This window comes from Anser anser (assembly GCF_964211835.1).
Source record: "Anser anser genome assembly, chromosome: 4".
Lineage (NCBI taxonomy): Eukaryota > Metazoa > Chordata > Aves > Anseriformes > Anatidae > Anser > Anser anser.
The window spans coordinates 74,878,259-74,896,956 of NC_139724.1; the positions used below are offsets into that span (position 1 = coordinate 74,878,259).

The 18,698-nt window shown below is 35.9% G+C and overlaps 1 protein-coding gene across 15 annotated transcripts in view; it reads right to left on the minus strand.

The window, feature by feature from the left end:
- The window catches only part of CTNNA2 (catenin alpha 2), a 476,933-nt gene that overhangs the window by 320,994 nt on the left and 137,241 nt on the right, over positions 1–18,698 (minus strand). For 14 of the 15 annotated variants that reach the window (XM_083835463.1, XM_083835461.1, XM_083835462.1 and 11 more), the window contains one exon: positions 17,076–17,279. The exons of the other annotated variant lie outside the window; for it this stretch is intronic. In XM_083835463.1, coding sequence (XP_083691589.1) covers positions 17,076–17,279 — 204 coding nt within the window. The remainder of the gene's footprint in view (positions 1–17,075; positions 17,280–18,698) is intronic. 15 annotated transcript variants of the gene reach the window in all.

Here is an 18,698-nt window from a genome sequence, read left to right on the forward strand (position 1 = left end):
AATATTCCAGATATATTATAATAGCATAAGCATCTTTTCCACAACAGAGGCTTGTTTTTAATGTTTCTGTCACCACAAATGTGAAGATATTTAAGAAACCTTGTTAAATATTTTGCAGAATGCAAATTTCACAATCGTGTAGCTTTCTATTAAAGGAGAAATTATGTACATGCATATGCATTTGTTTGAGGAACTTTTTGTAGAGAATCGAAGAGAATTTACAATATCTGACTTAGCTGCTATACAAGAAGCATTGCTACAACAAATACCTACTTTTTATTTATAGATTGTTGTAATTGAACATTATAAAACTAGAAAACTGGTTTGTATTCTATTCTTGGTGGATGTCACTTCTTTATTACTGAAGATAGATTTAATTTTATTTCCATCAGCTGGTGTTGCACTTCTGTTATTATAGTTCCATTGGTTGTAATGAAATGTCACTGCACTGCAATACCAGAGTCAGGAAAAAACATTAGAAAATCAATATGATGGTTAGGATATTCTTGGCATTCATAATACTTATCGTCTATTTTATAAAAATAGGGAGTGCTAACTGTATTAAGGTTTCTTCCCTTTGTATTCTCTAATTTTCAATTTCCCATGATATTGAAAACTGTTCAGCTGAAATTCTCCACATTTGGCTCTACCTGGTGTTTAGTTCTTTCAGAAAATTTATTGATTTTTGGAATAGGCAAGAAAAAAAAAAAGATGCAGCAAATTGCAAGTTTAACTCAATTTAAACCCTGTACTATGCATTACTGAAAGCAAAGCTCCCTCCCTTTCTTTCATCGGATCCTTATTTGGGTTCAATAATGACAGTCAGGGATTCAACCAGTGTTTAAATGGTCACAAAAAATGATCTAGCCTACACAAGGTCCCATTTGAAGTCAAACCCTAACATCTCCTTCAGCAAGCTCCCCATGCCTTGTTTCTGCCAACAGGTGGAATTGTAGATTAGCCCAGCTCTGCTGCCGATGACATAGTACAACCAGGGAGAAATTCACGGCTTGCAAGAGATGCATGGCTCAAGCACTGCAGTTGGCCACTCAAAACCACTGAAAAAGTTACCATTTGCATACATCCTGTGGAACTGTTTTGTTCCCTATCTTCTCAAATATTCAAACTGTTCCACCAAGGCAAAAAATATCCACAATTTGCCTGAAAAAAATATTAAGCTTAAATTTGATAAAAATGATAAACATCATCCACGTCGTATACTCATTACTCAATGTCATTGTGAATATTCCTTAAAGTATTGTATTGGTGCACATTATTAATATAGATTTTAGAGAAATTTATTTCATTGAACAGTTGGAGAAAATTGATTACTGTCTTCCAAACATATGATTAAGAAAAATAATACTGGTGGTAATCTGACTTCAGGCTGAAGTAAAACAAACTAGTATGATCTATGGTCCGTGTGTGAGTGTGCATGTGTCATGGGATCATAAATGCAAAAATATGACAACTTATTCCTGTGATGCACATACCACCCACCTAATACAATTCAAACTGCTTCTGCCAGCTGATCTGAACACCAGTAGTCTGTTCCTGATCTCATTGTTCCCCTCAAATTCTCAACTACCAAGAATACCATTATGTCTACCGTACTTTAAAAACGTTTCTGTGGCATAAAATTGGAGTGTATCATTATGAATTTGCATGGAAAAGGTAGAGGCCATTTTTTGACACAAGAGACAAGCACAGGAGAGAAACCTCTTTTTTTTTAATGGTTATGGTTTTGTGTTTTTTTTTCCCTACTTCTTTTCTTAGGCCCACCCTGCAATAAACAACTATAATCAAAGCATTAAACAAACATTCCTCCTTTTCTCCCATGATCAAAATTAACAAAGGATGCCACACACTGAGAAAAGATTTTACAGACTGCAGTACTGAGTGCCTTTAAAATCTATTTTAGCATGCTCTGAATAGATCCTCCTTCTTTAAGCGCAGTCAAGGAGAATATAATGCCGTACTTCAGATAGCCACCACGGTCTCCCTTAGATGAGACCATGCAGATCACTACCCAAGCACCTGTACGCATTGGCTAAATGTTAATGCATTCTGTCAAAACCAGATTACCTTCCATACTAAATTATTCAATGTCATTATCCATATCAGCCATCTGCAAGCCTAATGCCCTTGTGTTCTAAAATTCTGAGTGCCTGCTGTATTATTTTTGTTTTACATTCCTGCATAAATCCGTTAAACTCAATATGTTACAGCAAATTCACAAAATCAAACGCAATCTGCTGGCCTATAAAACACCAGTCACTGAAAATCGAAGGGTTTAATACAGTAACAATTCAAGGAGTCAGTATGCAGCCTTTGTGGGCTGAAGGTCGAACCACATGCTAAGTAACAAGTTGGATAATCCATGCTGTAAAACAAGGTATGTATTTGCTATACATAGCGTGGCCTTGAACCCATTCGTGTATTTCATATCTAATAAAAATCTGAACAGTTGGTCTGATTGGATTTTAAGTGATGCAAATTTGAAAATCAAATAGGCAGACTCCCTTTAGACTTGGTCTATTTAAACTATAATTGTAAAGAACTGCAGATTACATTTACAGTGCTGCTGAATTCTCTAGAGATTCAGTAGGAATTTTACAGAAGGAAAAGTATTTATCATTTTAAAATTGTTATTAACAAATAAAAATGTACACAGTATATGATGCTCTATCATTTTGTTATTACAATTTTGCTTACATGGCAGTAAAAGTGTAACCACTCTTCAGTGAATGGAATGCTCTTTAGTTTTCATAGTCATTTAACTATATGGATTGACAAAAAAAAAAAAAACAACAGTTATATTATTGTCATTATGTCTGGCAACACAAAGTAAAGAGAAAAAATAACACTTACGTTTCCCAGACTACAAATTAAGGTATGACTCAGAGACCAGATTCACATTCTCAATTAGAAAGTAGTTTAATCTTCAAAAAATAAATCTTAAAAGTAATGACAGATTTGAAAACAACTTTCTACCCAACACTTAATATTCAGTGAGAGACTTCATTCGGCTTTGGTTAAAGAGAGACAGAAGCTAGAAATGTGAGAAACACACATGCACACACACACCCTAATATATCAGGAAATGTGAACTCAGAAGTATGACCTCAAATCAGGATAAAACAAAAAAAACACCTTTTCTCTTCCACTGTGATTAGTTTCTCCATCAGAAAATGACCTGTGTCCTAGTTCTTAAAGACAAATATGAGCACTGGGAAATCACAACAGTATTAAGATTTTCTTTCACTTTCACATCTAAAATTAATTTTTTGAATGTTTTGACTGCTTTTCTTCCTCCTTTTAGGGAAAAAATGTTATCTTGCACATTTTTGGCCCTGATTGCTTATAGCAAAACCCTTTTACCGAAGCAAAGCTTTATTAAACATTTTCCAGTATTTCCTGACAAAGAAAAGTGCATTGGCCAAGTCTACGTGATCACTCAATGCAGCTATGAGATCAGGAGCAGCTGAAGATGCTGCCCTTCCTACCAGGACATGGCTTATTTAGGAAGCACAGAACAAGACCACAGGGTTCCAGACCATCTTCCACTCTGCATCTTCACAGCTAATTTGAGGAAGGTTTCCCCAGCTCAGGAAATCACATTGCTTTGGAAGTTACTGGAGCTAGAAAGAGGCAGGTAGAAGTTGGAAAACAGTAGCACATAGAAAGCAAGTAAATCTCCAGGACACAATGCTACATCTTCAGTTTTGTTTTGTTTCAGTATTCAGAATAAAATAAATAAATAAATAATAAATTAATTAATTAATAACCTGCAGGTAAAGTTGATCATGTCTAAAAAAAATTATTCAATGAAAATTTAAAATACCTACAAAGACAACTACCAAAGGTAATAGTACTTGTATTTCTCTCCTTCCTAATACATCCTGTACTACACAACTTGCAAAACTAAAGGGGGCAAAAAGGACAAAATGAAAAAAAAAAAATATTCCAGAGACCTATGTAAATCTCTAAAAATCTTAATGCTCTACAGACGGTTTAAGTAAGGATCCTCAATTATTCATTTTTCAACAAAAAAAAAAAATCTACTTAGTTCAGAAACTCCCTGAACCATAAATTGCTCGAGGCAGAGAGAATAAATTTGCAAAGAATCACAATCACAATATGTTTGTCAGGTTCTTATACTCTTCTGTGACCGTTATCAGAGCTTAGATGGTAAGCCACGTATATCTGATCCCTTTTACATCCTCTTCCCTTCAAATGTAGCCACCTTCTTTCAAGAACAATTTTCAGTGCTGAAAACCCACGTACAATTATTTAACATCACCGCAAATCCCACAAGGTATGAGCAAATCATCATTTGAAGTTACTCACTGTAACAGGCACTAAATTTGCTACATCAAAATTTCTTTCACATATGGGATTGCTGAAAAGACATAGGGGCTCATTTGTACAGTATGTCTGACACCAAAACCATCTCCAGAACACCCTTGCTGACTTTGCCATTTGTAAACTGCCCTTCTTTTAAGTACTCCTCTCTTAAGGCCTGTTCTCTGTGTACATTTTCATGTCTTATTTTCAAACTTGTTATGAGCACACTAGTCCATGCTGAGAGAAAAGCATCCCTCGAAAACGATCAACTCAAAATACCATATGTTTTGAACGTATCAAACTCTTTCAGCTGACCAAAGGGAATTCACTATGTCCAGGTTCCTTATACCTGAAGAAGGTTTCTAGAGCAATATGAATCCAGGCCCAAACAAACAAACAAAAATCCTCATCTTAATCACTTGAAACATCTTAAATTCATAAGAATAACCAAAAATTCTGGAAGACATTAAAAAGCCAACAGTAATCTTTGTCACAATAGTCTTCTGTCACCTGTGCAGAATCTTCTTCCACGGTTTACACATAAGCACTTTCATATGCACTCAGACACGAGGCAGAAAGAGTGAATTTGATTTTTTATTGAAACAAAATCCAGTAGAGATAAAGGCAGTCAAAATAACTTCCTGACCAGAACAGCGAGGGGTAGTATCTAACAAACCAGGATCACTACAAATTAGTAAATATATTAGAAAATGATGCAAAGAAGTACAGAGTCACCTTAGCCATTTATCTTCTAAGGCAAAACACCATGTTTTACACAGTTCTAGCAAAAGTTGTCCCGCAGCAGGGCCAGTAGCTCCTGTTTGTTAAAAAATAAAAAAAAAAGGCAATTTGCCTAAAAATCTAAATCACACTAATGCAGTTAGACTACTGTGGGGTTAGCCATCTGGCTTAGAGGCTCATTAGTAAAGAAATGACCCCTATGCATAAAACACAGTTGGGTCATTCCAGACTAATGAGCCTTCAAGCTTTATTGTTTGGTACACACAAATGGTTGGATGTGGATGTACTTTGCAAGTCTAGTCTTGCACACTCTCAATCAGGCATACCTTTTATTTATTCATTCACTTATTTATTTATTTACATTGAAAGGAGAAACAATTGCTTGAAGAAATAAATAAAAATGGTTGTTCATTTAAGGTCTGAGCAGACTTCTGTAAATGAAGTTCCTTGTTAGCTTCTGGCAAAAATAAATAAATAAACGAACTGTCTCTGTTTTTCTGTTTCAAAATATATTTAATCAGTTAAGCCATGATGTGAAATTGCAAAACATTAACTTCTTTATGCTTTGCTTTTAAACATTTCATTTCATAACTTTTAATTTAAATTCACGCTGACAAAACGCTTGCAGTCAAACATTTGGATTAACTGTGTGCTGGCTCTCCATGCAGAATCCTAGAATCACTAAGGTTGGAAAAGCCCTCCAAGACCATCTGGTCCAACCATTCCCCTACCACCACTATCACCCACTAAACCATGTTTCTAAACACCACGTCCAACCTTTCCTTAAACACCCCCAGGGATGGTGACTCCACCACCTCCCTGGCAAACCCATCCCAATGTCTGACCGCTCTTTCTGAGACGAAATGTCTCCTGATTTCCAACCTGAACCTTCCCTGGCACAACTTGAGGCCATTCCCTCGTCTTAGAACATCAGGATGAACCAGCTCCCATAAAACCTGAGACCCAAATGCAAGCATAGAATCACATCTTAAATCCAGAGAGTTACCCTTACTGATTTTCTTGGGGTCATTTACATTCGGGAAGTCAGGCATTTTACCTTTCCAGCCGAATCCTTTATGCATTCACATAATGACGAGCAACTTTTCACTGACACTTGTGAAATTTGGCTCTAAGGTCCTACATGCAGGAACCAAAAGGTACGCATAAGGGTTTGTGCTCACCTACCCATTCAGAAAGATAAGACGTAATTTTGTATTGAATTAATATATTCATGACTGACATCAACAACAAAAAATTTCCTCTCCTACTCTATTTTTTTTCACTTTTTTCCTCTTTCCTTTCTCTTTTTTCCCCCTCTTCTTATTTATCTAGAAATTCAAAAAAAATAATTGATACTTAGTTAGAGTTTTTGGATACTCACTGCAATTATCAAGTCTTATTCATGACACAGACCACTATTTTATTTATGCAATATTATTATTCATCTTAAAGTTTGCATTGCAAGCCTGTTAGTCTTTAAACATACTGTTCAGATTTAAATGTGAAAAAAAAAGTGTTTAGAGATAAAATAATGGAATAATGAATGAGTTCAAGTGCTTGAATTTATAACTTTTTAAAATTTTAGTCATCTGAATGTGTCTATATGGAAGACAAAAGGAAGTTACCAGACCAAAAAAAAAAAAAAAAAGTCATGTATTCGATCAAAATTAAAATTCTGCTGAGTAAAAAACATCATAAGACAGTTCAGAGAGAAAAGAAATACACAAGGAAGTGTTTTGACCATTTCACGTCACACCAACTTCTGTTCTTCCCTAGAAGAAATAAAGAAGCACCATTCAGTTCCCTTGGTTAATTTCCACCAGCGTGGAAACACTCAGTTTTGGACTTATGTTTATTTGTCCCTCTGCCCCTTAAAATGTGACAATAAAATATAACTAATGCAATGTTAACCAGTTTCATGCATTCCTGGTGTTCCAAATAATGTGGTTATTATTATGTGTTTGAGTACATTAGATACCATCATTTGCCTTACCTCTTTGTAAGGTAAGATTTGTCAATCTCTTTCTACTTTACCATGTTGGCTCTTTTCAGCAAGAGACTGTACAGTGTTTAACACGACGCTTTAAGAGAACCAAAGATTTCATTACATTAATATGTCTCTGGTTAATTCTACCTTATCTACTTATTCAGCTTAGTCTTAAAACCCAATTAAAATCTAATTTATCTGATCCTGGGATTCAAGTACGATTTGGCAATGAATTTGACAGCCTTATAGTAACTACATTACTACACATCATGCCCCAAGGTATTTTAGATGCTGTCAGAAAGAGCTCAGTCACTGTCCACTTAAAGCTCCAGAACTGTCTTTCTGTCTTTTGGGGATCTCTGACTTTACATTGAAGTTTCATTAGAATTTAAAAATAAAAAAAAAAAAAGTGATGTTAGTAATGATATGAGCCAATCCTCAGCATAAATTGGAAGGCTTTCCATTAAATAAATGGAAATTATAACTTGTAGACTTAACTCAAAGCTTTACCAAGTGCCTGAAACAATTTTCAACATTGTCATGTACTGCAATGCATCCATCTGGGTTTTCAGTCTCGCAGTTTCTTTTTTAAAACAATTGCCTAACAAATGAAAGAATCGGTCAAGATATCTGTTAATTAAACTGACAAACATAAACAACCTACATAACATATGCATTGTGAAAATATGTAGTCAATATGTTACCCTAAACTTAATCATAGCTTACTTTACAAAGCACATAAGCTCAAAGCTTTATTATAAATAAATGAATTTCACAGAATGTTTCATTCCATTGTGCTGAAGCCAAATGCATGCTAAAATATTTTTATATTAGTTGTTGTATCTGTTAAAAGGAGAGGTTCTGAAAAAAAAAATCCAAATGTTATGAAAATTGGATCAATATTTAAAAATGAAAAAAAAATAAATAATCCAAACCAACACAGAAAGTACTTATTCCTCCAGCTCAGTCCTCTTAAAGAAATGAACGAATCCTCTTTTCTTTCTATTATTTCACTATGGAAGTTTTAGGGAGCTGATTACAGTAGAGATGCTTATTTTTTCTTCCATTTCTCAAGGCCAAACACAAAAATGAACTACATGTGCTGCCAGAGTCAGGCTAACACACAATTCTGGAAAAAGCAATAAGTTACCAGGTCATGAGACACTATCTGTCCTCGCAGCTCTACTGTATTTCAGAAGCCATAAGATAATTTACCCAGTCAAATGTCAAAGCCCAGTGCACATGGATATATCTCATTACATTTTATCATATATGACTGTTTTAGAAAGTGATTCATAAATTAGCCTTTATTGTTTTGCCTGTGTTCTTGAGCTTTGCATCATACATCTGAAATAATGCCAAAAGGGCATGGGAGGCTCTTATCCCTTGCCTGCCAAATTTGTTACTGAAATATAAAAATATCAATGCATTTCAAAAATGCAAGTAGAACTTAACACTCAATTTCTACTGGATAATTAATGCACTTATTATTAATTTGATTTAAATACATGTATATATATGCATATATATATATCTTTTCCTCAAATAGCCATTTGAATCTATTTTTTTTCCTTTAACTGCTAAAAAGTAACCTCTTCATTTTGTATATTATTACATTTTCTTTGATTACAGCCATACCACATCAGAATGCAGATCTTCAGCTATGTAGAAAACAAAGCTGGAGCGGGCAAGTGTGCCCTCTTCTGGACATCTCCAAATTATACGGATTCTTCCATCGCTATCTTACACTGCATTGTTCTCATCTGTAAAATCATTCCTTATGTAAATAAGAAATGGATAATACAAACCAATGCAGTATGCATACGGCAGAGCTTAGTGGACACGAACGTATCTTCTTGGGTTTGTCGTATTGATTGCTAGAAGAAGTGTAAATACTGTAGTAAATTAATACGAGTTGTCTCCTTTGCCTGGGGGAAAAGTTTGCCTTGGCGCTGTTGTAAGGTACTCGACAGGACCAGTTTCCCTTCACATCCTCTATCCCTTCAGCATTTCCACGTGACTTCTACAGGCTTGTAATGAGAAGGAGGAAGGACTGCTCACACTGCTCAAAGCTGATTTCATGCATATCACAGATTTAATACCATTTACTACATCAGATTTTGGCAATGCTTGAGAGAACTGACACAGACCCATTTCCAAACCTGGGACACAAACGCCCTGACCAGGAATACACTGCTGGTGTGCACTTGCACTCTCATGAAGCCCAAAAGCCTCTTTGCAGCTACTCCCTCCTCTGCTCAGCTGCAGAATAATCAAATCTCAGAGAAAGAGAAACAAACGTGCATAGTTAATTTACTGTTTATGTTTCCATTGATGCCTTTAGGTTTCCCACATGATTACCAAAATTTGGACACATTATAAATATTAAAAAAATAAATAAATAAAATCACTTAAGTGAACAGAAGATATTATGGAGCCTTCAAGAGACAGATTTTTGACATGAGTTTCTGAACACTCACTGATTTCATTAGGTCTGTGCTTATTTTAGTGTATTTCCAATAACACTGAAAGTATTCTGCATGTTTTACTGTGCATCCAAAAGCATACACTGCACAACAATAAATATATGGATTGTGCAAACATTGAAAGTAAGATGCATACACAAAAAAATCAGATGTACATAGGGATAATAATCATATTGCTACTGGTATAGTCTAAAATGCATGAAAAACTACTTTCTCACTGATGCTGACTTGCAGACAAGGAAAAATAACAAACTAACGACCCATAAATGCTAACTTCAGCGCAAAGAAAAATTATAAAAGCTATGAATCATGCTGTATACTCAAGATTGATAAAGGACTTTTCTACAGGTGAACAAATAGCTTTAACAACATTATTTTCAGATAGCCTAAGTCTTACAAACATTACCACTGTGCTTTCCAGCATATTAAAAGCAGTGATGCAGAAGTCATTACTTCTGTAAGAACACACTTTAGAAAAATCAAAACTAATTAACGCAAAATAAAATGAGTCGTAACATGACATTCAGTAGAAGAAAATGTAATGCTCTTTTTTTTTCAAAACATTTTTTGTTTGAATTTAAAAGGGGCACACACATACTCTGATAAGGTATCAGAAGTATAGCCACATACTTTGCATGCATGTGTACTTATGTGAGGTAGAACAAAGACAAACAATAAACACATTTGTTAAGAAATGAAAAAAAAGTTTTCTGGAGGCCAAGTATTAATAATTTGGGCTACACTTATTAAATCACGTTCTCCAAGCCACGGCATGTAGGAAATCAATATTCACATTCTATAGGAAAGTTTGGGTTGGTTAGAAACAAAACAAAATCAGAAATACACGTATTTAAAAAAAATGGTCATCAAAATGAAATCCCAAATAATCTTCCCCATGGCTTTTGTGCCCATGCCATTCTGTCTCACTTCATTCTTTTCTCCCAGCTTTCAGTTCAATAGTCAAACCAATGCAATTCCATATTTGCCCAGTTAATTCCAGTACAAGTGCTGCAGTGAATAAAGGAGATGCACAGAGTCTTTAAAGAGGAGGGAATTAAACTGAAAGAAATCCTACATCTTTGTACAGAGAAATATTAATATAACCTCTAGCAGTCATACACTTCAATCATACAAATACTGTAACATTATTACAGATTTTTTTAGTGTGGAAATGTCAAAACTTTTACATGTAAATGACTAACGTCCAACATGACTGTTAAATACCTTAATATCGATCTATTACTTTTAAAATTTTATTTCTGTGAACAGAAATCTGTACTTTCCTTGCAATTGCAGTGAAGTTCACCTTCACAGTTATGGAAATACTCAACACATGGTTTCCAGTAACGAGCACGTATAGTAGTAAATAGACCCTTAAAAATGTAGTTGACATCATAATGGAATAACAATGAAGTAATAATAAGGAAGAGAACTCACAGAGGCACTGGAATGTAATATTATTTAGACCTTTCCACTCCCTTCCTCCCCCCAACCCTTCAAGTCAATTAATTGACTTTATTAATTGTATAGAAAAAAAAAAAAATGAGGTAATAAGTCCTCACACGCAGGCACTTGGTTGGATCTCCTGGCAATCTAGAAAATTTCCATGATAATTTAGAGGGAAAACAAAAAACATCATACAATCACATAGAATGGCTTGGGTTGGAAGGGACCTTAAAGATCATCTTGTTCCAACCCCCCTGCCATGGGAAGGGACACCTAGATCAGGGTGCCCAAAGCCCCATCCAACATGGTCTTGAACACCTCCAGCGATGGGGCATCCACAGCTTCTCTGGGCAACCTGTGCCAATGCCTCACCACCCTCTGAGTGGAGAATTTCCTCCTAATCACTCAGAAACATCACTCAACCTAATATTCCAATTCAGCTTCGGATTCCAAAAATCTCATTTGATTTATTTTCATTTTAACAGAAGACACAAAGCTTTCCCAATGGCACGTCACAGTCTTGCTCTACAGACACGGAGCGTACTGTAGGTACCTATAAAAACTTTTCCACTGGACACCACCAAGCCAAAGCTATCAGTACTGTGGTTCAGAAACAGCATGTCCTCCCACAAGTGGATCTGAAAACCTACTAGTTCCAAACAGATGAAACACCACAGGGCTCTGTTATTTCACAACCAGCAAAGCCGAAAGTTAAGGGAAATTGTTAGCATATTTGTCATTTCCACACCATAAAGTTCCACTTTTTCACAGGGTTTTTCTATTGAAGTTGCTTTTGATGACAAACATTATTGTGGTTCCCTGGATCTGCTAGGGAAAAAAAAAAAAAAAAAAACCACTGAACATGGACCTGCAAAACCAGAAAACACCGGAATGAACAGATTAAGAAAAAAACCCCTCACTTGTGCAATTGTAAGCAGTGCGGCAGTTCTGTAAAACCATCATAAAAATACTAGGCATCCCTATGAGGCCTTGATGATACCATCAAAAAAGAAGATACAGAAGGTTCCTTAAAATGTGGCTGAATTCTTTTGAAGTTATTATATTACAGGTAGCAGACTCAGACAGTGATTTATGTACAGGCAGGAGAAGTCGAGGCACTCAGGAGGGATGCATAAATGCAAAGTTAAAGTGACTGAGAAGCAATGCTGTGGCACGTCGTAAAATAATTGCAAATTTGGGAACATATTCTACTCCTCAGGTCGTAACTACTGTGTTTCCACTTGTTTCTTCCAAGTTATGAAAGACAAAACTGCTCGTATAACCTCCAAAAGAGCAAAGTGAATAACAAATGAGCTTATTTCCAGCCTGAAACAGTCCGGAGCTTCAAACAAGCCATTCTTCTATAGAAATGCTTCAAAAACCAGGGGCTCAACAATGGTACCAATTGAAAACCCGTCCTGCTGAGCTGGTCATGCCCACGCCAATCGATCCTGGTGACTCAGCAGCCAGCCTCCTGTCACTCAGCCCTGGCTGCTCATCTCCAGACAGCTACGGACATTGCTCTGCCTCGTAACTGTAATTTACTGCTCACTGTTGCCCAGGCTAACCTTATGCAAGGTTACTCACGAGTTACTACTTTTCTCTTTTAAATATGAATTCAGATGGAGCTGTTAAATACGGGAGCTGACACTATCTTGAGAGTTTATAGATTTCCCTTTGCTATCATGTTTTTTTTTCATTCTCCAATCAAGCACAATAACTTTAGCTGTCCTTTAAGGACATTTCATTTTCATGTAGTGCAGCATTACAATTTTACTTTGAGCAACTCAAACTTTTTACTGATACATTTGTAAAGAAAAACTGACAGTACACTTGTGTTTACTCTTGCTGTTTTCTTACATTTTGCATCTTCAAGATATGACATTTTCTTCTCTGCAGGAAACAGGAATTAGAGCCTGTAACACTTCAGCTACAGTGAACAGAAGTCAGAAATGGGGGGTAACTTTAGAGAACAAGATTAAAAATAGCAAACACAAAGCAACATTATTCCTATGGTAATATCAGTGAAATATCAACAAAAACAAGCCTAGCCTGTAGAGCTCTGGACCTCACACCTAAACATTAAATAGTAGTAATACGAGGACTTCAGAAAGAACTGTTCATTCCGCTTGCATACAAATAAGTGTTTTCCACCCCAAAACCCAATTCCAATTAGAGCAAACCCCAAGCTCTTCTGAAACGCTGGCTGTGGGTGAGAGCAGGAGCGTGGGGTCCCAGGCCAGCGAAGGTATGGGAATGAAGGTTGGCCTAACAACGAGCCCAAAGGTTTGAGAAGATAACCTGGTATTTGAACAGACGGGAAATGTCTTTTCAAATGTGGACTTGTACTCATGGATTCAAGTCATTACAGAGGTCTTGAATAGTTGTGGCTTACTCACTTGTCAACTGCTTTCCGAAATTGTCTTGGATACTCCACAGCAACCCAAAATTCACAGTCTGCCTCTGGTTGCCACTGAAACCAGTGATGTCAGAGGTATTCAAAGCATCTTTTTTAAGCATATTTTTCTAAAGATACTATTTTCTTCCCTTCTCATCCTAACCAGACATCAACACAGCAGCACCCTCATGCTTGCTGGAAAGGGTACCCAGAGCTGATTTACATCAGTTTGGCAGTGTACTTCTAATAGAGGAGTCTAAGAGCTAGAAATACCACTTTTCTTAGATTTTTGCTCCCTGTCAGTCTGCAATACAAAGGATGAAGGATCCACAAAAGAAAATCAGAAAGAAAAAAAAATAGACCACAATCAGAGCTAACCATCTGCTAAACATTTTTTTTTTTCATTTAGACAAATGGAAAGCAATTGTATTAAGAGCTTCTGCGGAGCTGTATTTAGTCCTCTGTAGGACAGAAGTCTAGTAATGTCATTTAATAAATGATCACTTTTATTACAGATACCTAAGAATTTATTTATTACAGATACCTAAGAATGATACCTAAGAATGCAGAGGAAAAAAACTCTGATGTTCTGAGAGATGGAAAATGTCATATGACCTAGCAGACTGAGATTCCTTCTGCCCCCACTTCCCAGAAATGAAAAATTTTAAAGTTCAGTTGAGTTCAGTATGGAAATAATAGATACCATGCTGGGAAAATGTTTTGACATAGCTACTGATAAGACAAATGGAACATATGTATTAATAGATATCTACTAGAGGATACACAAACGATAATGAAACAGTTTATATCTCATCTCCATACCAGATCTTGTTGAGTGCTTATGCACTGTGAGACTCCAGTCAATGCAATGTATTATACAAATACATAATTATTCATAGAGCTGGTAAAGATCCTAGGGACTAATTTTGCTGTAACAATAATTCAAAAACCTCCTACAACAGTAATTGCTTAAGTAACCTCTGAATTGGGACCAGAATATCTGAGTATTTGTGAATAGGAAAAAGCTTGAAAAAAAATCTAAGTCGATATGTAGGAAACGGAATAAACCAACATTTATCTCAGGAGAAGGAAGGAGGAACCAAAACACCTCTCCAAACATGTCTTTTCAAAGTCTTCTATCACTGTGACAGTCCTTTATAACAGAAAATAATATAAATGCAAAACCAACATTACTTTTACTCTTCTAAGTTGAAATCTGCCCTATCCTCCTCTTTCACAAAATTTCTTTTCATATTTTTGATTTGGTTGCCAACATTCTGAAAGTAGATATTTCCATATTTTTTAAAAACTCTTATCCCTACGCCACATACCTTGAAGATTTGTTTCACCAGTATTGTGTCTCCCTCACCAAATGATAAGATGACCTGTGGCAATTGACTATCTAAGTTTTCTGAATTGCAAAATCAACTTTAACTCACTTCAGTAGAACTTTTGGTAATAGAGAGATTTCACTCCATTTACAAAACTAACAAAGAACATTGTTACCTGCTTACTAGACTGTGATGGATCCATAAAGACTGGGTAGATGAATAGGAGAAACGAGACTGTTGTGAGTGCTATATTTTACTTTCCTATGTAGCAGACTATATTGATCTACTAGAGGCTGGTGAAGCAACTAATGACAAAAACATATCATGGGGGCGGGGAGTATCAGGAGAGGTGACAGACGTACTAAAAATGCCCTGCAGGAGCACAGAAGAGACTCTCTAACTTTCTAAGAAAGAGGTGGGCACGGGGTGTTCTGCAGGTCAAGGAAGTTTTCATATACAACCTATGCTACCTAAAAGGCAGAAGTTCCTATGCTGTTTAGCTGGATGCTATTTCCTTGTCTTGCAAGCAAAATCAGGTAAAGCCCCCTTTTTCTCCTTGCATTGCCTTTAGCATTCAGCACAACCAGCTCACATCATTGCACAGCCAACCCTGTATTTCATAGAGCTGCCTATAACCCTCCCCGTTCATGTCTAGAATACCATCCACGGGTGCAATAACCAAAGATCAAGAAAGAAACTTCAAGAATGATAACTCCATTCTGAGTGTGTTCTTTTGCACTCTATATTCTACTTAGAATCTATGGAAATTTAAGGTAAGATAGAACATAAACCGCAACCAATTTATATGGCTCTTTGCAGCGGAAATGCCTAACATGGTAAACGGGATTATCTACTTGGCAGCCAAACAGTTGAAACTCCACTTTGATCCCAAATCATAGAAGTAGATAGCTTGAAGCAAACAGTTTTAACCCGGAGAATGATTAATCTGGCAATGACTGTAAATAATATTGCCCATACCCAGCAATTCATTGTCTGTAACCGTAAAGTATGACCACGGAAAATTCAATTTGACTTTTTTTTTGTACCTCATAACAAGTACCAAATAAGTATGCACATTTGATCAACAACCATAAGCCAGAAATGATCTGTCATTTTCCATATATATAAATATGACTGAATTTTGCACGATTGATACTACGTTGTATCAGTCTACCAAGTAACCGTAAGAGTACCGATGTAAATATCAACGTTAAAGGTTCCTCCTTGAATATTGTTTTAATGATTCCAGCAAAATAAGATCAAGATATGCAATCTTATAGTCTGGTAGCAATGATAGACAAGAAACAGCAAACCATGGGATTGTCAGACTGATAATGTTTTTTCAGATACCTGTTTGCAAATATTTCAGATCATATCAAGTACGTTTGTAAAGAGAGTTTAAGACTCTTTGTTAGTCTTACATTTCAGTGCCCAGAGGGTCGCAAAAGGGGCAACCATAGGTACGACTGCTTGTTTCAAATGGCAACTACCACATTTTTAGAAGCGAAAAAAAAAATCATTTCTTGTATTTCTCTCAAAATTAAATTGCCGTTTTAAAAAAGGTAGTCGATGTTGCTTAGGACTTCACATGTCCTCCACAGGAAACAGGGGTTGTATTTATGAGTTTTAATACGTTAGGCGGAGAGAATTTTCTGGGGTAAGGTAGGCAGAGCAAAGGTTATGCACTGCAGGTTAACACCATGTTGAACAATTCAACACCTCTTGAATCCCTTCATAGGAATAAAGATACTGTATTAAAGGCACTTCAGACATCTCGTTGTGTGAGCAGTAACACTGATTAATATTACTCACTACTTTCAGGGCAACTGAATATTTAATAGCTCCAACAGCAAGCACAGACTTTCAGTGGTTTAACCCACACAGCAGAGCCCCTACAGGTAGCATCCTAACAAGCACACGCAACGACCATTATCGCACAGTGGAAATCACTTTGATAATGAAACATATTCATTTTCATTAGGGAAAATTCTTCTTAGGTCATTTCCCACTGACATTTCTTGCTATTAGGTTTCATTTTAATCTCGACATAATTATTTGTTGGCTATTTAGTACCTAAGAAGGAACTTCAATGCTACAGCTATGGGGAGCAAGGAGTTCCTTCAAGTACCAAAACACATCCCTGTGAACTTCTAATTGTACCAAAGTTGTGTCATAAGTTCGCAACACATTAAAAAGTTAAATAATTCAAATAGCGTTACCTTTACTCTTCGTATGAAGAAGCATTATTTTTTTTTAAAATAATTAAAGCCAGAACATTATCTATGGAAAAGTTTAAACATCTACAAAAAAGAAGCCAATACTAAGTCTGTATAACTTACATTATTCATATACTCGCTGAGCAGATCCTGCAGGGCCTGCCGCACGGCGTTGCACTCTGCTACGATCCTCTCTCGGCGGTCGTCTCGCGTGCACGAGGAGTCTGCCATCAGCGCCGCTCCACTGATAATGCTCTCTAGCCTCTCCTCAAGAGATGGTCTGAATCGGGCCTCACTGAAAGTCATGGGGTCTAAAATGATTTTGTTCTGAAAAACAAAACAGGAGTGGAAAGATTAGGAGCATACATAAATCTTGCTTTTTCTTTTTTTTTTTTTTTTTAAGTCTTTTTTCAGCAGCTTCACAGGGTTTTAATCTTTCATATGGATGAATTATCTACCAAATTCCTGAAAAATCTATATCAAAGGAATATCTGGCAATTAATCTGAAATGCCAATGTATGTATGAAAATAATTCACAGCATATATGTGTTACCAAACACTACTGGCATGAGCAGCACAACTGGCTCAAATGAGAATTTTGGAATCATAAGTAGTAAAAAACAAAATAACACAAACTATAGAAGCATGTATGTAACATGTGTTTGTATCTCTGTGTACATTGTGTGTACATATTTTATCTTGATGTACAGTAAAGTCATGAATAATGTTCTTTTCTGAACCTTCTAGTTTTTTTTTTTCACTGGTCAGGAAATTAATTTGAAAGGTGTAAATATTCAGCCAATGTTTTAGAAGTGCTAGTTTTTTTATGACAGAAAAGAAAGTTGAATAATCTCCCTGTTTATTGATTCCTTCATTTTGATTAGTTGTATTAGTAGACTATACTGCTAAAATGCTACTACGTTAGTACAATATTAAATTAAAAAATCTGAGGGAATTTTCCCTCAGAAAAGAGAGAAAGAACACTACAAGAACACCACATTAGGTAATCACAATACGTGAAACATCTTTTTAATCCCTTTTTCTAAAGGCTTCTGTAAGCCTTTATTATTTTTATTATTATTAAATTGGGGAAAAGTACCGGATCATTTAGTTGAATAACTCTGATACTACACTATAGGAAGACAGTCTAGACACGTCTTTAATTTGTCAAATAGTACACTGGTTAGCGAAATATCTTTGCTGCACTAGAAAATGTTTGTTTTTCCAAGACTATCTTCTATTTACAGCGTTTGAATTCTTAAATTATGATCACTGCTAAACACTTTATAATATCAAATGTGCTACCAAATATCAAGTAGGGCTAATATACACAGATTCTTCCCCAGCAGCGTACAATCTCATGTCACATTATGAGCCTTGAGTCATCAGTAGATTATCTTCTGACTTGCTTGTCTCTCCTTGTAGTTCAAGGTAACAAACACAAAGAAAGAATCTTCTGCTCCCACTTCTGGGCACCTTAGCAACACCATGACATTCAGTAACCTTTTGCTGCAGTCATGCAAATAGGTTTCATAACCACGTATTGTCTAAAAATGTTCTCTAAGTTGTAGAATTCCTATCTGAGTTTTAAAAGAAAATAAAACATGATAGGAATAAAAGAGATCTGAAAAAGTTAAAACTATTCTGTTTTCTAAAAATTATCACAAATACTTTAAAGCAGATAAGGTTTTTGTTAATGAACCATTTGATTTTTCACAGCATTTTGATGACATTTTGATTAGTCTA